We start from the raw sequence: 21112 nt of genomic DNA on the forward strand, positions 1-21112 counted from the left end.
ACAGCTGAAAATAAATGATTTGTATTCGTTTGGGATTTACAAGACATGTTCACTTTGTCATTCTGAATTAAAACACATACTTTCTTAGAATGATCTTCCATTAAAAGCTAAAAAACTACTTCATAAGCCCTACATAGAACCTTCATAAGCCCTACATAGAACCTTCATAAGCCCTACATAGAACCTTCATAAGCACTACATAGCACTTTCATAACCGCTACATAGACAAGCACAAAAGCTCAGCAGACTGCAAATGGGCATATGGTGCTGCATGAATAGCGATATACAGGCTTGTTGCAGTTACTGATGTGAGCCTTTTTACAAATGATTACATAGCACTTATGAAGGGACTACGCACTGCTCAAGAGGAAGCAGCACAGCTCTCAAACAGGAAGGAAGTGTTATAAAAACCCCTGAGGAGCAGTGAAGCAGAGAGCTTTCAGGAGGAAGCAGAGAGGTTTCAGGAGGAAGCAGAGAGCTTTCAGGAGGAAGCAGAGAGCTTTCAGGAGGAAGCAGAGAGGTTTCAGGTGGAAGCAGAGAGTTTTCAGGAGGAAGCAGAGAGTTTTCAGAAGGAAGCAGAGAGCTTTTAGGAGGAAGCAGAGAGGTTTCAGGAGGAAGCAGAGAGGTTTCAGGAGGAAGCAGAGAGCTTTCAGGAGGAAGCAGAGAGCTTTCAGGAGGAAGCAGAGAGGTTTCAGGAGGAAGCAGAGAGGTTTCAGGAGGAAGCAGAGAGCTTTCAGGAGGAAGCAGACAGGTTTCAGGAGGAAGCAGACAGGTTTCAGGAGGAAGCAGAGAGGTTTCAGGAGGAAGCAGAGAGGTTTCAGGAGGAAGCAGAGAGCTTTCAGGAGGAAGCAGAGAGCTTTCAGGAGGAAGAGCAGCTTGGTTTCGGCGGGCCGTGTCCTGACCTTGAGCAGGGAGGGCTGAAATGATGTGATCTGCTTTCACCGAGCCGTCCTGCAGCTTGATCTGAAAGGAGAGAAAAGCACAGGCGCTGTGAACATGTCTGCCCGCGTCTGTGAGGTCACAGAGGTCACGCATCACAGGATGACACGCAGGGGCTTCCGGCCTCAGTCGTTAGCGTTAACGAGCCGTCAACGGCTTAATTAGACAGGTCAGATCTGAAGACGGACGACTCTTGCCCTCTTAAGGGCAGAAACCGATGATTGTGTTACAAATAATAACGAGCGTCCCGTGCTCATTTAAAGGCTCCTCGGACAACTAACGCGCTCGTTTCTGTATCACACCCTGTGATCCTCAGCCCCCCCCCCTCGCCCCTCGCCCCTCAGACACCGCCAGTCCCCCCCCCGCCCTCCCCCGCCCCCGCCCTCACCTCCCAGCCGCTGCCCTGGGTCTCCAGCCGCGTGACGGCGGCGTGTTTGTGGACGTGGACACGCCCGCTGCTCCTCAGCCGGTCCTCCAGCGCCTCGGGCAGCGTCTGCATGCCCCTGCGCAGGGACCACTGCGCCCAGCGCTCCTCCTGAGACCGCCGGACCAGCGCAGAGGGCGGGGCCTCCGCACCGCTGCCTGCAGCACACGCGGGGGAGGGGGAGGGGCCTCAGTGGAGGAGGGAGGGGTTGCGTGTGTGTATGAGTGTATGAGTATGAGCATGTGTGAGTGAGTATGAGTATGAGTGAATGAGTGTGTGAGTATGTGAGTGAGTGTGTGAGTATGTGTGTATGTGAGTATGAGTATGTGAGTACGTGAGTACGTGAGTGTATGAGTATGTGAGTGTGTGAATGAGTGTATGAGTATGAGTATGAGCATGTGTGTGTGTGTATGAGTATGAGTGAATGAGTGTGTGAGTATGTGAGTATGAGTGTGTGAGTAAGTGAGTGAATGTGTGAGTATATGTGTATGTGAGTATGAGTATGTGAGTACGTGAGTACGTGAGTGTATGAGTATGTGAGTGTGTGAATGAGTGTGTGAGTATGTGAGTATGAGTGTATGAGTGTGTGAGTATGTGTGTATGTGAGTATGAGTATGTGAGTACGTGAGTGTATGAGTATGTGAGTGTGTGAATGAGTGTGTGAGTATGTGAGTATGAGTTTATGAGCGTATGAGTATGTGAGTATGTGAGTGTGTGAGTGTGTGAGTATGAGCATGTGTGTGTGAGTATGAGTATGAGTGAATGAGTGTGTGAGTATGTGAGTATGAGTGTATGAGCGTATGAGTATGCTCTCTGTAGACCAGGCTCACGTGCTCCGAGCAGCATGCCCAGGAAGATGGAGCCCCTCTCCCTCTCCAGGCTGAAGAGCGGGGGGAAGCAGGAGCGCACGCTCAGCACGCGGCAGTCCCCCGCGAACACGCCTCGGCACAGGCAGTCCACCGCCAAATCCGCCAGCTGCCGGGCAGGGGGAGCACCGTCAGGGGAGGGGGGGGGAGGGGGGGGGGGCAGCGCTGCGCTTCAGACCTCCCCACACAGACTTCAGACCTACGCCTTCCTGATAATTCCACTTCCTGATAATCTCTATCATTTGCCCCTTGTCATCACTCCGCCCCCAACATCCGTCTGTCTACCTGTCAATCTTGCTCTGCTCCCACCTGGCCAAAACCCCAGTGGATTATGGGGCAGAAGAACTCAGCTTGACAAAAAAAAAACAAAACAAAAAAAACCAATTCCAGTGGTACTGTACACAGTCCTGTGAGTCACTCTCAGACCCGCTGGTCCGGAAACGTTCTTTTCCAGGTCTGACAACGTTAGCCGTATTATCCAGGTGGATGAATCACGTTGTCTTACACTGTAATTTGTTCTGGATAAGAGCGTCTGCAGAATTAACGCAGCGTAATGTGAATGTAACGAGCTGCAGTGTGAGGGTGCCTGAGAAATATGAGCTTATCAATCATTAACCGCGCCTCATCTGCGTGACTCCAACCCCCCCCCCCCCCCCCCGCGTGTCTGTGCGTAAGGAGCTCTTATGACCCCTCCCTCACCCCCCCCCATCCCGTCCCGTCCCATCCCGCGTGTCTGTGTATAAGGTGCTGGTATGACCCCGCCCCCTCACCCCTGTCCCATCCCGTGTTTCTGTGTATAAGGTGCTTGTATGACCCCGCCCCTCACCCTGTCCCGTCCCGTGTGTCTGTGTATAAGGTGCTTGTATGACCCCGCCCCTCACCCTGTCCGTCCCGTGTGTCTGTGTATAAGGTGCTTGTATGACCCCGCCCCCTCACCCCTGTCCCATCCCGTGTGTCTGTGTATAAGGTGCTGGTATGACCCCGCCCCCTCACCCCTGTCCCATCCCGTGTGTCTGTGTATAAGGTGCTTGTATGACCCCGCCCCCTCACCCCTGTCCCGTCCCGTGTGTCTGTGCGTAAGGTGCACCCATGACCCCGCCCCCTCACCTCCGCGCCGAGGCGCCGCGTCACGAACGCGTGCACCGTCTCGTCCTCCGCCGCGCCCCTCAGGGTCACCAGGTCTTTCAGGGCGCTCAGGACCAGCGGGCGGGAGAAGGGGGGGATCGTACGTATCACCCCGCTGGGGGGGGGGGCAGAGAGGGAGGAGAGGGATGAGCACACGGAAGGACGCGTGAGACGGCTCAGACAGCGAGCCGCCATCCCGCCACTCCCCACAGAAGCGCGGGCGCCCTCACCCCAGGCCGGTGGGCATTCTGTGCAGCCGCCCCCCCACGTACAGGAAGCGGTTCTTCGCCGCCACGCTTCGGTACGAAACGGGAAGCAGCTCGCCCTCCAGCCCCAGCTCAGCAACCTGAGGATGGGGGGGGGAAGACACAGGAAATGACATCACTTGACGCTTCCTTTAAATTCCAACTTGCATTACCATGATTTTGGTAATGCCTTGCACACACTCCATCACCACACTGATAAGTCCACACACTAAATCAGATAAACACAGCCCTTCGGTTCACTGTGATTAGATAATTGTAAGTGTAAGAAAAATGCTGAAAATGAAAACATTTCATAAGATCAACACCGTAAGAAAAGGTTGCTCTTTGAAATGATGACTATAACTGTTTGCCATTAAATAAATCCAGTGACTCAAGGCAAAGACGCTTTCGCAGATCACGTCACGTGTTTAGAGTTATGAAATCAATGTGCAGCCAATGGCTGTACCTGATGTCTTTCTTGTTCTGTATGCCTGTAATGTAATTTATTAAGCCTGTATCTTGTCATTTTACCTCTTTCATGTCACGTATATGTAAGAGCATCTGTCAAACAAAAATGGCACTGTTCAAATTCATACGGCACTCTGGACTAAACCTACATGGACTGTTAAGCCTCGCTAAACAGTTTTTTTTCGGTACACACGCACACACACGCACACACATGCACACACGCACTCGAGCACACGCTTGTGGCTACACACAGGCGGAAAATCCAGGTCCAGAAAGTAAAAGTCCTCCCCGGTATTTTGTTCCGACCACACGGATTGGCTAATTATGCCATTTGCTCGACCGGGAGGCGGAGGTCGTTAGTGAAACCAGCTTGGCTGAGTTCTGGGGCGGCAGAAACACGCGGCAGGACTTTTACTTTCGGGCACCCCCCCCCCCGGGTGTCCCGGCTCTGGCTGCAGGCAGGGGGGCGTGCCCGCGCCCGTCTCCCGGGTTACCATGTTCAGGGTGTTCCGGCCGGTGGGTCCGACGTGGCGCACGCCCCTGGGCCCGTGCTCGAACACCGCCCCGTCCGCCCGCCGCGTGGAGCTGAGCCAGCCGCCGACCCGCCCGCTGCCCTCCAGGAGCACCACCTGCGCCCAGCAGCAACAACAACAACAAACAAACAAACAAACAAACAAACAAACAAACAAACAAACAAACAAAAGGAAGAGGGAACCGGATCAAACAGGAATAAACCGGTCTGCATGCCCGTAATGACCGAGGGCGGCTAGCCTCGCTATCGGCCTCATGCTAACAAGCGCGCCAGCTAAAGTGTGCTAAACGGCGCTGAAGACATTACATTACATTACAGGCATTTAGCAGACACTCTTATCCAGAGCGACTTACACAACTTTTACATAGCATTTTACATTGTATCCATTTATACAGCTGGATATATACTGAAGCAATGCAGGTTAAGTACCTTGCTCAAGGGTACAACGGCAGTGTACCCGGGAATCGAACCTGCGACCTTTCGGTTACAAGCCCAGTTCCTTACCCACTGTGCTACACTCCGCTACAACGAAAGCAAGAGCACACCACTGCACTTTAATGGGGGGAATATGTCGCTAGGCTAACCTCGGGTCAATCTGCTACGCAGGCATGCAGCACCAGAACTCAAAAAGTAACGTTCTCACATTTAAAAAAAAAAAAAACAAGGAAAGTAGGGAGAACACGGACCCAAAGACCTAATTTAACTGAAATAAAATTTTAAAAGTACACAGACAGACGAGAAATACATGGCATATTATTTTTCTTTAAGTTGAGTAGGTTTGCACACAGCATCTCAGTAAAGTTCTCGGCCATCATAAGCAAGGCAACAGTACCAACTCGTTATATGTAAAGGAAAAAAAAAAAAATTTAAGTTAGCACACTGAGGCATAAATTTATCACTTCCAATTACAATTTAAAACACACTGAGAGGGACCCAATCAGACCAGGTCGGGAAATTAAACCACATCGACCAAGATGTAAATCGTGCACATCGCAAAAATAAGTCGAATAATTCAAATGACCGCATCGATAAAAGAGCCACACGCTGTGCTCTGTGTATATAAAGCTGCAGGTAATTACTCAGCATGGCTGCTTTCACGCCACTGCACCTGCTGTTAAATTATTTCTCCGCTTCCCGGATTAAAGCCTATAAGCCCAGACCTTTGAAATATTTTCCCACCATCTTAAATATCCCAAAAGCAATGGAACACCCAGTATGGGTCTATGACGAACTTAACGGCCCGGTTGTCCCATTGCGTTTCAGACCCCTTTTCCTGCGGTCTGTAAAATTGGATGTGCTCCACCCCTGAGGTAGGCCCTAGAGACTCCCCCCCCCCCCTCCGCCATTTAAATCATTTCGACCTCTGCGTCGCCATGGCCACAGGACTTTGTTCCACTACGAGTCAGAGGCATCCCTGAGCATGTGCGTAAGCCGAGCATCATCTGGGGCAATCAATGCCCTGCAGCACCATAGAGCGCTCAAACCGGTAGGAAAACCACCATACCTCCAGCAGTCACCCCATGTGACCCAATCAGGGAGGACTCTGGCTCAAGGGCAGAAGTGATTCTAGTTTAAGCACAGACTTTTATGATTTTTCTTGGCGCTAAGCTTCCAGGGAGCTGATTGAGGTAGACCATTCTCCCATCAGCCTCACTTGTCAGGCGGGTAATTGCTTTCATGGCATTATAAGCCCAACCACACTGATGCACTGATGTGAGATAAGTCGGTGCATTAAATTAAAATTACAGCTATTTAGATTCCAGAGTTATTCACACAAGCTCTGCCTGTTTACATAGTACACATTTATGCAGCTGGAAATATACTGAAGGAATCCAGGTTAAGTAGCTTGCTGAAGGGTAACACTGTCGGAGTCCTATGTGGGAATTGGCCTTCAAGTTACAATCCCAGCTCTCTATCCGTTATACTACACTTCCCTCTACTTCCAGGAATGTACTTTGCGGATAAACCAATGGTCAAATGTGAATTCAAGCTGATTCCAGAATTAAAATCTGCCACAATCAATCAAACTGCAGGAAACTGAACTCAGTCTGTAAGGTTCCGTTCTAGACACCTTTGAGTAGGAGTGTCAAGCTGTAGTCCTGGAGTACTGCAGTGTCTCTAGTTTCTTTTGCTCCAACCAGCAGCCATTTTAGGCTCTGGAACTGTAGGACTCTAGCCAATCAGAGACTCCAAAGAATCTCTTAAGCAGTTAAAAACATGCAATATCAAGAACATAAGAGGCACTGCAGCACTCCAGGGCTGGAGTCTCACACCACTGTTACTCGAGAGAGAGAGAGAGAGAGAGAGAGAGAGAGGGAGAGAGAGCGTCTTTGGGGCGGAGACTATTTTGTGATGGACGGGGCAGCTTGTGTGTGCGCGTGCGTCCGGGCTGAAAAGGCCGTTGTCACCTGGGAAACCTGGGGGCTTTTGCTGAGGTGGTAGCAGGCAGTCAGACCCCCCACGCCCCCTCCCAGGACCGCTACCGTCTTCTGCATTCAGAGACGAGTGAAACGCCCAAGGTCCTGTGTGGCACAGACCGGAGGAAGAGGATGAAAAAACAAAAAAACAGACAGAAACAGCCACAGTCACAGACAGCCAGACATACTCAGTCACACCCTGATTCATACAGTGCTGTGTGAAAAACAAACACCTATGACAGCACAAATATATAATACATTTTACAGTCCTCCAGGAAATCCAAAACTGGGCCCATCACCATATCAATTCAAGAGGGTGAGTCTTCCTTCTTGATAGGAACTGTTTTTTTTCATTCACTCACACACACTTAGTTGACACGACGAGTCAGTAAAACTTTACTGCTTGTAATGAGCATCCTGTCAGTAACTCATATGGCAAAGTGGCCTCAGTCAATGCTCAGCAGCCCAGACTCAATGACGTATTTCAGTGTTTTAGCACCTATCAGGAATGAGTCCGTTACTCGAGCCAACTAGTGTAAGAAAAAAAGTGTGGGAAATACAAAAATATGAGTCAGGCGGTATAGACGACACTTGACAGAAATACAAGTATAGCCCGAAATATGAATGGAAACCCAACATCAGTCACAATAATGAGAGACATTCGTACTGGGATATGTTTAATAACAAAAAAAAAGTAGGTCGCACTGGAGGGAAGGTTAGATTTTTGGCACTTTCCACAAGGATCGATTGAGGAAACTATACAGCCAATGAAACTTAAATTTCTGTTTAATCCCGCCAGACAGTGACCGGGAAGGGCGGGCCACCATGGTTTGTTCTGATAAGATGATGTGCCATTATCTCCCTAAAAAACTCCGCAGCACAAAACGAATCCTCCCGCTTCGCAATGAAAGAGCGCGAGCAAGTGGTTATGCTCCGGCTGTGCATGTCTTGCCTCTGCTACTGTCGAATCCAGGTCGGCCGGCCCGAATATAGCAAGGAAAAAATAGCACGGCCGTTTTCCCAAATGCGAAGAAGGCTGAGCATTTAGAGAGACACTTCCGATAAAAATTGGCCAATTTTACATCCCGTTGCCACTGAATATTTCAACGCCCGCTGTGAATAATGAGGGTTGTTTAATACATTTTCCTTCGGTGAAGGATTGCTGCACCCAAATAACGTAGTGCTCATTGAACAAAAGTATTTTACAAACAGTGCAATAACAGATCAGGCAGCAGGACGTTAGTACAATAAAGCTGCCGACCAGTATTCCGAGGGTTTAACCATTTAAAAAATACATCCCTCTAGCATACAAAATCAATACATATGTTTTAATTTAAATAAGCAGGTCGATGCTAACATTCGGTAGGGATCGCGAACAACCGTCAATGATGCGTAATAACTAATGCAGTTAACCAACCATAACCAGTTCTCTATGGCATCTGGCAATTCGCTAATTAACTATCGATAACATGAGTTAGTCCCTGCATTTCGTCCAGAGATACAGCATACCGGTACTACCAGTAGTAGTCGGATAACGCGTGTTATTTAATTTCTAAAACTGTCACGCTGTCAGTGCTACCATTCTAATTAACTACTGTGTTTTAATGCACGATGAGCGAGTATCGGACGTCAAGCTATCTAGCTGTATCGACTGCCAATTTAAACAGCTACCAAGTCAGCTTGCTAGCGATAGCCTCCATAAGGTGGGCTCACAGAAAGACAACACAAATAACGCAACATTTCACGTGCTAATGCAGCATTCAACGCCTTACATCGAAGAAGGGGTGTTACTCTGTTTACCTTTCCGTATTCAGAATGTTAGTATTACAGCTACACTTTATCCCCCTGTGGCAGTGCTTCATAACCACAGTTCCGGTGTTTTACAAACTCGCATGATGGTGAAAATCCAAAAAGCGTGCTTAGGGTCACGTCAGGTTTTGACGTCATCTCAAACAGACACCGCGGCAGCCAATCCGATGAGCCAATAAAACACACGACAGAGTTTCGTTTTCGCGGACATGGCCACTGGTCGGGCAACTCGTCGCGAGCACGAGTCTGTACAACATCTAGAATATGTTGCTAGGTAGTCTGGTCTTACTTTAGCCGATCCTGCTGAAGTTCAGATCACAAGCTTGTCCTGAAGTGAAGCTCGTGAAGACAACATATTGCCTTTGCGCATATTCTCTGATCCGCATACTACATGAATCAGCTAAAGTTGGAACAGTTTGATATAATGAGTCAATCACTTGCAATTGAGATCAGTGGATTTCCCAAAACAACCACGAACAGGAAGATAAGTGTTGTTTCACCTGAGAAACGGCCATGCCCATGGCAGGTGCATTCATACATCTTTATTGGTTGCATGCCTATTGTTTAATAAGAGCCTAAACCTGAGGGATTTATGACACACCTTGTGTGACACAATAAACATGAAGTAGTGCAGAAAGAAAGATTCTCAGATTCTTAATTCTCAGAATTTCTACAGTTGACAGGCCAGAGAGTGCAGGGCCCAGAGAAACACACACACACACACACACATCATGGGGTCAGCTCTGTAGCTGTCCCAAAAAAAAACAACAAGCAATGGTGTCCTGTAGGTCCACAGTGTCATGCTCTTGGGGAAGCTACAGTGACAAAGTGACACTCACTTAATCTCTGGAGGGGGATTGATGTACTCTGTACACAATTGTTTTTGTATTTTTCAACTTCATAGTGTGAAACAATAAAAATGTGATCGCAAAAAAAAATTAAAATTTTTTATAAGAGCCTTGTGTGGACCAGCTGGCTCCTGTGTTCACGGTGGTGTGTGGTCTGCAGTCTGTGGACCAGTCTGCTTCTGGATTTCATGACGAACAGGCCTCCAGTGTGAAAACGGGGAATCATCCCTTACCCACTCTGGCCTTCAGCACTGGAGAGAGCCACAGGGCTGCTGCCTCAGCCCCCCCCCCCGCTGCACCCTCCGTGACTGTGCGACCAAACATGGCGCTGACCGGGTCCTCAAGTTCACCAGCGACACCGCAGTGACCACCCGGATGAGCGACGATGGCGACGAGAGTGAATGAATGAATGAATGAATGAATGAATGAATGAATGAATGATTGCATTTATATAGCACTTATCTGAATGCTCAAAGTGCTTTTACAGTGATGAGTGGGAACTCCCTTCACCCACCACCAATGTGTAGCACCCACCTGGGTGATACACGGCAGCCATTTTGCGCCAGAACGCTCACCACACATTAGCTAAGCCAATTAAATCGCGGGATGATTAGGGTGGCAAGTTGGAGAGAGCCAGACTGGGAATTTAGCCAGGACACCGGGGAACCCCCCCTACTCTTTTCGACAAGTGTCACGGGACATGCAGAGATGAGATAGTCCGGCTGACGAGACGGCCCAATGATGACATCGACCCTGCGCCGATCGTCAGCGGGACGACGGAGATCATCGGGGGTCTTCAGCAGCCGCCGAGGGGAACCGTCCCCCCATCAGCCTCGGCGGGACACCCGTGGAGGTCATCCGTCGCCCCCGATTCCCGGGGTCCCGCAGATCTCTGATGACCCAGCACGGGACCGCGGCATGGAGGCTCTGCTGAAGAGGGCACGCCTGCGCCTCCCCACCCCCGCCATCTCCGCCCCCCAACCATCACCCTCCACCCTCCACCCCCCACCCCCCACCTCCCGCGGTGCCGGAGGGAACGTGGCACAAGAACGGGGCGGCCGGTGAACTTTCGCAGCGGCACCACAGAGAGCGTCCCGAGGAGTGGCTCCGCTGTGTCATACGGCAACGGCACCTTCACAGGACAGCAAAGCCACACAATGGTTCGAGGGGGGAGGGGGGGGCAGAACAGATCACCAATCGTGCACTTCCTTCCATCGAAGACATATTACAAGGTTCCAGGTGTCGAAAAAAAAAGGCCCACTCCATCATCCAGGGCCCAAATAATGCTGGGCACAAACTATGCCCCCCCGCCCCGCCCCCGCCCCTGCACAGTCTGGCCGCTAGTATCACAGCATCCAAACTAGGACCAGCAGGTTCAAGAACAGGAACAGTTTCTACCCACCAGAGGTGGAAAGGCCAGGGGTTAGAAAGTAAAAGTCCTGCCATGGGTTTCTTCCACTCATGAACTCAGCCATCTGATTTCGCTAATTAGTTCCATTTCTGGCTGAAGAATTGTGCCAATGAGTGAATTCAGGTGATTGGAACAAAACGTTGGGGAGGGCTTTTACTTTATGAACCTGGGTTTTCCACCTCTGCTGCCCACAGGCAGTGTACCTACTGACTGAACCACTAACCGCACTGCTCTCCTACACCACAGTCACGTTCTCCCCTCATCCAGGAAATGTATAGCACATTGAGAGTATGCGCACGACAAAACTCTTGATCACTGGACTGCGCGTGCATGGGATTCTTTCATCTCAACTTTAACTCATAGCTTGCACAACTTACATGACTTATAACACCCGTGTGTATTGCGCAGTGCACTTTAACATAATATGCTGTACTATACTGTACCGTCATGCACTTCAGTTTGTTTACCCTACGTATTTTCTTTCTTTTTTTTTGTATTTGCTTTTTATATTTACGCTATGGGAGTGAGTGGTGTGCAAGCACTACATTGTACTAATTACATATGGCAATAAAACTCTCGGTTCCTGAAATAAATGTATGCTATTATATTGCGGTATGTTAAACAGTATGACGTGTCCGCTTGTTAAAAAATCAATAGAACGATATGAAACGTTCTAGCAATCAGATTGCTGCCACATGAACGAACCCAGAGCACTTACGGATGCAGGCGGTACCGTAAATTACTTGAGACCGAGCAAACGAGAAAGTCAACATCGCCCGGCAGACGGCAGCATTGTTTCCACTTTCAATTATATTGTCGAGGAAACCTCGGCGGTTATCATACGAATTATCTCTCTGAACCAGGGTAAACTATAACACTTCGGAGAATCGTTGTTGAGCTGGAAATCGTTACTTCCTTTCCATAATCTAATTATGTCATCAGTATGTGAAACTTAAATATTAAACTGCAATAGGCCTATTATTCAGAGAAATATTCCGAACACCGATGGCCATGGCTTCGTGCGCGGTGTAGGCCAACAAGATTTTTTACAAGATCTATTGGTCATACTCTAATAATATTGACTCAATTTATGACATAAAATGTAAACGAAAGAACAAATTATTGGCGCGAAACCGCCGATGACTCAACCTCGCAATTGTGATAAATCGCTGAGATTTAATGTACAGAGCCAGATTAATCGCAGTTCTTTCGTCACTGAACTTCTACTTTCGAGACAAAAAAACTCGGCATTCCATGCGGTGGACCAGCCCAGGTGACGTCATGTGTCTTCAGACATAAACCTTACCTGAGCAGGTGCAAGCGTATAGTTTGCAGAGAGCGCTGCGTGTGGAACAGGTGACTGAGTCTCCAGCACTGAAATACAACCTCGCGCCTTTATATTTCGGGTATGTCAACGACAATGAAATCACTGTGTAGTGTTACGTGTGAAGATAATTTCTTGCTGTAGCCAATGTGAGTACCTGTTTATAGAATATTCTACGTGTTTTAATATGAGAGTGGTGTGGTGGGTTTGAAATGCGTATGTATCCACATATCCCAACATTTGGAAAGATAACAGTAGGCGATGCGCGTACATGTATATCTACAAGATAACAGTTTTATTTCAAATACTACTTCTAAAAATAAAACGAACCTTGTCGAGATGTGTTGCTATGTGACGTTTCGACGAACTATGGATCGCTAATTTTTATTTATTTGTTTCTATGCAGATGTTAATATTCTATTAAATCAAAACTATAACCAAAGTACCAACTATAACCAGTTTTGGTTACTACTCCTTAACACGATTGTTTAAGTTGATGGATGTATTACAGATGTGTGGACTGAGAAATTGGACAAACTTCTTTAAAGTTAACGTTAATTTATTCTGACATAATGTGACGAAGTAATGCTGCGATAATTTACGCATCTAGCAGAATTTGGTTAGCCTTGGAATAATAGTAGGCTAATAATAATAATAATAATAATAATAATAATAATAATAATAATAATGGAATTTAAATAAATATTTTAACATTGTAAGCAAACCGTTTTTTTCAGTTCAGTTAAATTAAATTAAATTGTATTCGCACAGCGCCATTTTACAGAAACACTGTCACAAAGACGCTTTACAGCAGCAATAGAAAAAACATTGTGCAAAAACCCGGCCTGAACCCCCAAAAAGGCGAGCAAATTAAGTTTTAAATAATCCCCAGTAGGAAGAAAAACTCTCAAATTGTGGCAGGAATCTTTGGAGGAACCCGGTTATACCGGGGAAGCCCATCCTCCGGGGTTGGGTTGGTAGGCCGACACCATTAACGTACACTCCCTAGAAAACATGCCGCAACACAGTTTCTGTGTTGGTCCGCTGTATCATGCGTAAACACAACTGGTTTAGCCAGTCAAGTGTTTTGTCCACAGACCAGATAAAGCAAACAGGTGCCTACCGTTAATCGTTCCCTTGGGTCGGTTACCGCATCTAGCTTGTTCAAGATTTGAGTAAAAGTGTGGGCCTATTGATTTTTTTTCGATAATTTGTTATTTTTATATTGATCTGCTATTACAGTTTTTGGCCTAAGATACCGAGGACCATGGCAGACGCGTCAGGCACCAAAGCGCTCAGGTGCCTTGTCATCTTTGGATGCGTGTTCACCGCTGTAAGATTCTTTGCTGATTGAATGTTTGGATCAAAATTCATTTTTCATAATTATTTTTCATCTTTATATAACACCAATAGCATACCAGTAGGTTGATTTTAATGTATGTTTTCCGTCTGCTATTTTCTTTCTCTCTTCCTTAGATGTGCGGCTTGGCTCTCATGGCCGTGGCCATATGGGTGGTGGTTGACCCGTTCAACCTGTACTCAATAGCAGACGTGTCGGGGAAGGTCGACATTTTCGCGGGGGGCTGGATCGCCATATTCACGGGCTTCGCCTTCTTCTGCGTGGCCTGCTTCGGCGTTTTCGCTGCCCACAGAAAAAGCCGCGGTGGGATGCTGGTGGTGAGAGTCCAAAGTTCGAAGACAATTCACCTGATTTTAGAAAGTGTCAACTTTACCAGGAACGAGGTCTAGGGGGCATTCATAAAACATAGTTTTCATTATGAGGAGAGAAAAACCCCGGCATCAGTTTAATCGGAATGCAACAGCGCTAATGTCCTTAGCTTTCAGAAATGTGCGTAGCCTATTGTAGGCTATTTTTTTAAAATATATTTTGTTAACAGCTTATTAAATGAACATCTTATTATTCGTTTAGGATGAAGTGTGATCAGAGTTATCAGACAGCATATCACTCCTGCCCCTGTAGAATGTTTCAGAATGTTGCAGCCTTCATTCAATCTCAAATCCTCATCGTCTTTTGGTTCTTACCTGTCACCAGGACAAGGTATAGCACGTCAATAGCCTACTTAAAGGAAGCGTTAATTGCAGAATCTTTTTTTCTCGGATATTTGTGAGATGTTAATGAAACGCTCGATGCGAATGGAACTATTGCAGTGCCAAAACGGAAAGTCGGTATTGCCAGAAACGTCTGAATTTTACAGTTTGTTTTCTTGTTTGTTTGTGTTCTGAAGTACCTCGTCTTGATGCTGATCGTCTACATTTTCGAGTGTGCATCGTGCATCACTGCCGCGACTCACAGAGACTACGTAAGTGCACGGGGAGTAGCCCGCATTCCTTCACTGAATGGGACGAACAAGATTTCCTGTAAAATCAGGATGGTACACTATCAATGTAGACTAACCACAAGGTTGACACAAGCAAGTGACATACGTTTTTGGTGATTTTGAATGGTAACTAAAACTGCAGTGTATTTGGTCACAAGTGTTCACAACTGGAATGTTTTGAGTCGGTGGTAGTTTCAATCAATTTCAAACACTTTGCTCGCCACAGTGGAATACCCTGACTGGCTGAAAACAATGAGTCACTGATGACGTATTATAGCTCTGATGACGCATATTTTTTGGGTAGAGGACTCCTCGTTACACTGCCACTACTTAACATAAGATTTTGTTAATTTTGTACGAATGTTTAGTCAATTTCTCTTTGGCGTTAACCCCAGGCCTTTAAAACGATACCATTTCTCTCTTTTTTTTTCTTCTCTTTTTGACACTGTTTTCCTTCAGCTGGTGGGCAACAGTAACCTGGTGAAGAAGCAGATGCTGCAGTACTATGCGGCTAACAGCACCGCTGGAGTAAAGATCACCAAAACATGGAACCAAGTCATGGAAAATGTAAGGATGACAGTTGGCTTAAAATTTTTTTTTAAAGTATCTCTGACCTTTGACCTCTTTTAGGGCGGCAGTGTAGTATAACGGGTAAGGGCCTGGCCTTGTAACCTAAAGGTCACAGGTTTGATTCCTGGTTAGGACACTGCCGTTGTACCCTTGAGCAAGGTACTTAACCTGCATTGCTTCAGTATATATCCAGCTGTATAAATGGATGCAGTGTAAATGCGATGTGTAAAGTTGTGTTAGTCACTCTGGATAAGAGTGTCTGCTAAACGCCTGTAATGTAATGTCTGATCTTTAGCAAACACTGGCAGATGTGCCCAAACACACAACCAGTGGGAGGTTGAGGTTGAGGCCACATACATTAACTCCACAGTGGGTCGACCAATCAAAATGTTTTGCGGTCCGCAGCAAAACCCCAAATGATTGGTCGATTGGCCACTAGGACCCTGTTGTGGCTCCACCCACGTTTGGATTTATGTTAAGTTTCACTCACCCATCGTGACTCAAGTGCTTTTTTTTTCTTCTTCTTTTCTTTCTGAGGTGACTTGCGCTGAAACAGGTTTCTGTATAGAGAAGGAGCACCGAACACAATGCGTGTCTTTACAGTGAAATACGCTGCGCCCGCGCCCACCCCGCACGCCGCCACGCTCCGCTCCCTTGCAAGCAGCTTCTGTACCGCGGCGAATTGTCTGCGGTCCCTAACTGACATGACATGTCCTATTCACGGTGCCCCATATATCTCCGTATACCAACACAAACAGCCTGCCGGTGGCCAAACCGGTTTCTTTTTCGACGTCGACTGTGGGAAAGAGGTGGGGTGGGTTGCGTTCCTGCAATGAAGGCTAGCCAGGGAGCTTTTTTTATGATGTTTTATTCACAATCTGTGAACATTTGGGTGTTAACATTTTGGCTCGTATTAACATTTTTTTTTACCGAAGGACAGTCTTATCTTCCCATGTGAAAATGTAGCATGCTGAAGCATACTCGAAGTATACTATTTTATAAGCATACTTGAAATATAATTGAAGTTTATGTCAAGTGCTTAGTTGACTATTTTTTCACATGGGTTAGGCCGGTATCCATTGTTTTTATCAAAAATGTCAGATCATATCAATGGCTGGACTAATTAAGTACCTAAAGCTAAGTTTACTGTCATGATTATTTAACATAGATCTGGCTTTTTAATCTGCTACGAAACGAAGCCCTTTTTTTCCACTCCCTGTATGTAAACAGTAAGGAAACACGTGGAAACGCATCTTTTCAAATGTCAGTTAGTGTTCTCGAACGCGCGTCACGTGCGAAGTGCCGAATTCCATTTCGGTGATTGTTCTCGGGGGATTGCTCCCTGTGCGGATGGGCGGATCGCGTTTCTTCGCGTTTCGGGCGTGTGCGCCCTGGGCGTCGCAGTTCACTTTGCGCACATGCACGTTTCAGCGCACGGTGTGTCCGAACCCAGAGGAGCAATCCACGCGAGAGATGGAGTCTGGCAAGAGCGGCTCAGCACGTCGCATTACAGCCACTTGACAGAGGCTCTTAGGACTCCCCCTGTGTTAGAAGTCCACTGGCCGTGGAGCAGGGGCGTCCAGTCTTTGAAGGGGCTGGTGTGGGGGCCCTGCTTCTACGGCAACGCAACGCTAAATCACGTGATTCAGACCCATCCAGCGGTCAGGATATTGGGGGCGGTGAATCAGGCGTGCTGGACTCGACCAAAGGACTGCACCCACACTGGCCCTTGGTGGACAAGAATGGATGCCCGTTACATTACAGGCATTTAAGCAGATGCTCTTATCCAGAGCGGCTTACATTGTATCCATTTATACAGCTGGGATATATACTGGAGCAGTGCAGGTTAAGTACCTTGCTCCAGGGCACAACGGCAGTGTCCTAACCAGGGAATCGAACCTGCAACCTTCAGGTTACCAAGGCCAACTCCTTAGCCATTATACTACGCTGCCCTGACAGAGGTGCTTCTGAGTCATAGGTCCAATATCATGGAACCCGTACCCCAGTCCTGGTGGACCGCAGTTTGTGTTGGTTGTCCTTGTTACTTGTCACTTACCTGGATCAGTTATTGCAGTTAACTACACGGTCAGTTCTCCTCATTTAGACACTTGGGTCTGCAGTGGTTACTGATTTTACGGTGCAAACAAGAAAGCAGCAGACCTTGTGGCCCCCTGGGGACCAGGGTTAGGGACCCCCGTCCCACATCTTAACCCTAACACCGGCTTGCATTTTACGCAGTACTCTGAAACCCCGTCTTCCTCCTCCTCCTCCCGTCGCCTCTTCCTCAGGTGCAGTGCTGTGGAGCCGACAGTCCTCTGGACTGGATCCAGTACACCTCCACCTACAACCAGAATTTCGGTCCCGTCAACCAGTGGCCCTTCAGCTGCTGCAGGAGGAACGCCAACTTTGAGGTGATGAACCTGGCGGCCTGCAAGATCGGCCACAGCAGCAGCATTTACACCCAGGTGAGTGGATTAGGGGCCCCGCTCCAGGTTGTTTTGTGCTCTCCTGAGTCAGCAGCAGGGGCCCGAAGCAATGAGCTCTTAGTAAATACGATTGGACATTCCAAACTGGGAGGAGAAAAAAAAGGGAAAAAGCGTCAGAAAGGACCTCAGAATTTTTTGATCATTGCTCTCCCCATTGCTGCATGGCTAGCCAACGTGTTACATCAAGTTCTTAAATGCACGGTATACCTTCACAGTAAGTGGTGATAAATTAAGCTGACCTTGAGTGTAACTAGGTATGGAACCAGCAGAAAGTACAGACAGGATAGGCAATTCTGTATCAGCTGTGCCTTGAATGGTTTTAATTTGCATCATCAACAATGTTGTGTGGAAAAACACTGAGTGATTTTTTCAAAAGAAAACACATTTATTTAATCTCAAAATCGTCAAAACATCCTCAATCCAGCAAATTTATTTTCCTTTATTTAACTTTATTCAATGAGGTGCCAGCCTCCCTCCAGTTCCAGCCTTCTGTGATGTCATAGTCCATTGTGACATCAGCCTTTTGCTTGTTTGGCTTGTTTGACCTTGGGTGTAAGCCTTTGTGTTAGTGGAAGAAACTCCGTTTCCCAGAGTTCAGCCTGATTTGCACCAGCATAGGGCTAGCTTGGTCCAGAGCAACATCACCGACGCTGTCAGTGCTACGCTAACAGGAACGCCCCCTCACTCTGTCCACAGGGCTGCTTCCAGTACATCCAGTCCAAGCTGAGCCTGTACACCTGGGCCATTGGCTGGTACGGCTTTGCGGTCCTCATGTTCGTGGTGAGTTTCTGGGCGTATTCCGTTCACTTGTTTTTTTATTTTTTTTAAAAAACTCTCTCCTTCTCTGTTGGCCTAAGCCCCTTCATTGTTCCGCACAGACGCACGGTGTGTTTGGAAAGCTGTGACTCATCCTGGTTCATCCAGATTTAGCCGAAAATGCACAACGGCCTCGGCCGGACAGTCTGACGGGACAACTTGACGGGGAAAAAAAAAAAAAAAACCCGAACGGCTCTTTTGTGCAGTTGTGTGATTTCAGCACTGACCTAACATGTCTCCCCTCTTTTCTCTTTCTCTCTCTCTCAGTTTATCCACATGTTGGTCGCCATGGTGTACTACATAAAGCTCTGAGAAAACGGCCCGCCCCCCCTCCCCCCAGATCAAGTTGTGCCCCCTGCCTTCGATGACTGCATCCTGCTGCTTTCTCCAGCGCTGTGAATATTTTAAAAATCCCAAAGAATTCAACGAGCAATACACCAGGGACCCCGCACAGCAGAGGCCAGAGAACAGCAATGACATAAAGCATAATGCAATGGCAAGGCTGTGTACATCTGCTTGACCAATAGATGCAAAAACTATGGGCCAGTTTCACAGACACAGATGAAAGCCTAGTCCGAGACTAAAGGCTCAATTTTGAGTGAGGACTCGCCATACGAAGCTCAGTTTAGTCTAGGAAGCTTAAACTGTGCCTGTGAAACCAGCCCTGTATTTGGCACTGGAGTATTGCATTGTGTTGTATTATATTGTCTTAAAGGAGAATCTTCAGTTTACATTTTGAAAATCCTACAGCACAGTGGAGTTGCGTATTGCAGCAGTTTATCATTGAAATTCAGAAACGACACAAACAACCATTTATTTTTAAGTCGTTTGCAATAAAGTCCTTGTTTTCAAACATTTCAGCTTTTTAAATTGAATTCTGCTTGATAAACGGGGGTGCAAGTGAAACCTCAAAAACATTCGGATTGGCAGGGTTGTGCTGTATATAAGTATACAAGTTTGAATAATCATTATAAAATTGACGACAAAATTGAATAACATTGAATTTGATTTAATTCACAATTAAACCAGGCTAGTACTGAACATGGGGATCATTGACAGTCCTATGGTTTCGGTGGTCCCAAACAAGAATATTGTTGTGGCCCCAAAATGCTCAATGACTGCATAATGTTTATGCCAGCGACCGGCCCACACAGGGATAGTGGTGCAGTATCACTTGTTAAACCGCAACTTGAGATCATTTATTTTCTTGCTGTTGAAATCAGATCATACTCAAATGAGATGTGTAACCAAATTAAATTGTTTTGATTGAAGAGTGTGAATGTGCATTGCAACTGTACTCATTAGAGTTTGTGGGTTTGTATGGATGTAATCCTCATTAAATGTTTCTATTTACATTGCTGCTCATTTGCATTGTCATTTTATTCTATGACGGGCAATTCTTGAGCTCATAAAAATATGGCAGGTGGCGATTAGTGAATTGTGATGTCACAGTCCAGCGATGCTGAAACAACTGGGAAGCAGAACAAACCGCACTAATGTAGAGAAGGATTTCTTTGGGATTTTATTTTTTTCAAAATTCCAACTCGGTGTTCTAGAACTCCATTGTCTTCCCATCACCAGCAGCGATTGTTACATCCGCTTTAGGGAGTTCAGTTACGAACATTCTTCGCGCATATTTGCGATCTTAGTTCTTCTAAGGTTGGGGCCGTGCCCAAGCAGCGCTTTACTGGAAGAAAAAGCGAAGCAGAGCACGCCAAGGTTCACGCCCGTCAGCATCACGCACATACGCACACCCCAGGTTCAGACGCGGCTGTGTCATTTCGAGCCACCTTTCACTCCGCCGGGAGTGCCCTGCCGTTTGAGCGACGGCACTTGTGTTTCTGCAATACCGTATTAAGGGCGTGTGGCAGGCGCGGACCAGACAAACAGGACGGACCGACCGCAACACGAAGAGAGTGCCTCAAACTCAAATTACAGCTGACAGCGGTGACTGCGCGGGGTGTAGCCCGATGCTCAGATCTCCAGAACGGGAGCGGCGTCCGCCAGCTAGCGAAACCGGGCGCGACAAAAGCCGTCCTTTCTCCATGCACCATGCCTTTTCCACTCCTGTCCCCCATGTCACTTTCAGGCGGAATGTTTTTCTTTTTTTTTCTTTTTCTTTTTTAGGAACGGGTTTATGGAATCGTGCACAGCCTCTTTCCCGCGCTCTGATGACCTTGAATCACAAGGAGCCTTGAATCCTTGCGCACAGAATCTCACAGATTATTTTAATGTTATGAAGCCTAAATTATTTAGCAAAATCTTCAAAAAAAATTATAATGGCAAGATACTCTGCTGGCCTAACATTTTTGGATGCATGACTTATATTTACTCCAAGCATCTATTTCTCTAACAAGGCCATGAGCGCAAACCTTACCCTTAAAATAAATAAATAAATAAATAAATAAAAACCCAGGGAGGAACAAAAAGAAAGGGAAGAGAAAAGCAAACAGAGCGTGTGCAGAAGAAAGAGAGGGGTTTGGGCTGCTGGTT

The 21112-nt window shown here is 47.1% G+C and overlaps 2 protein-coding genes and 1 long non-coding RNA gene across 4 annotated transcripts in view; 1 reads left to right on the plus strand and 2 right to left on the minus strand.

Moving 5' to 3' along the window:
- Positions 1-8975, minus strand: part of ppox (protoporphyrinogen oxidase) — a 17055-nt gene extending 8080 nt beyond the window's left edge. Inside the window, exons 1-8 of the mRNA XM_064305132.1 lie at positions 8817-8975; positions 7008-7121; positions 4562-4696; positions 3585-3700; positions 3337-3469; positions 2194-2338; positions 1328-1521; positions 903-963 (exon numbers count right to left, since the gene is read on the minus strand). Of these exons, the coding sequence (XP_064161202.1) occupies positions 903-963; positions 1328-1521; positions 2194-2338; positions 3337-3469; positions 3585-3700; positions 4562-4696; positions 7008-7094 (871 nt within the window). The 5' untranslated portion in view covers positions 7095-7121; positions 8817-8975. The remainder of the gene's footprint in view (positions 1-902; positions 964-1327; positions 1522-2193; positions 2339-3336; positions 3470-3584; positions 3701-4561; positions 4697-7007; positions 7122-8816) is intronic.
- LOC135237756 (uncharacterized) overlaps positions 1-15595 on the minus strand; it is a 23675-nt gene extending 8080 nt beyond the window's left edge. Inside the window, exon 1 of the long non-coding RNA XR_010324909.1 lies at positions 15420-15595. This is a non-coding gene — a long non-coding RNA (uncharacterized LOC135237756). The remainder of the gene's footprint in view (positions 1-15419) is intronic.
- Positions 12418-19979, plus strand: upk1a (uroplakin 1a). Of its 2 annotated transcripts, XM_064305149.1 has the most exons (8): positions 12418-12490; positions 13651-13741; positions 13885-14085; positions 14655-14729; positions 15207-15314; positions 17606-17782; positions 18500-18583; positions 18887-19979. In XM_064305149.1, exons 2-8 carry the CDS (start codon positions 13676-13678, stop codon positions 18929-18931), a joined length of 756 nt encoding a protein of 251 aa, XP_064161219.1. In that variant the 5' UTR covers positions 12418-12490; positions 13651-13675; the 3' UTR covers positions 18932-19979. The 2 variants fall into 2 exon arrangements, with proteins under 2 accessions (XP_064161219.1, XP_064161216.1); XM_064305146.1 differs by lacking the exon at positions 12418-12490 and having other exon boundaries at positions 13162-13741.
- The last annotated feature ends 1133 nt before the right edge of the window (positions 19980-21112 follow it).

Source organism: Anguilla rostrata, chromosome 1 (genome assembly GCF_018555375.3).
Source record: "Anguilla rostrata isolate EN2019 chromosome 1, ASM1855537v3, whole genome shotgun sequence".
NCBI classification, from domain to species: Eukaryota; Metazoa; Chordata; class Actinopteri; order Anguilliformes; family Anguillidae; genus Anguilla; species Anguilla rostrata.

What these genes read in the sequence shown, in the direction of transcription:
- upk1a (XM_064305149.1), top strand. Translation starts at nt 13,676, where the DNA reads ATGGCAGACGCGTCAGGCACCAAAGCGCTCAGGTGCCTTGTCATCTTT. An exon ending in TTGGATGCGTGTTCACCGCT is followed by an intron (nt 13,742 to 13,884) that starts GTAAGATTCTTT and finishes TCTCTTCCTTAG; the next exon opens with ATGTGCGGCTTGGCTCTCAT. An exon ending in CCGCGACTCACAGAGACTAC is followed by an intron (nt 14,730 to 15,206) that starts GTAAGTGCACGG and finishes GTTTTCCTTCAG; the next exon opens with CTGGTGGGCAACAGTAACCT.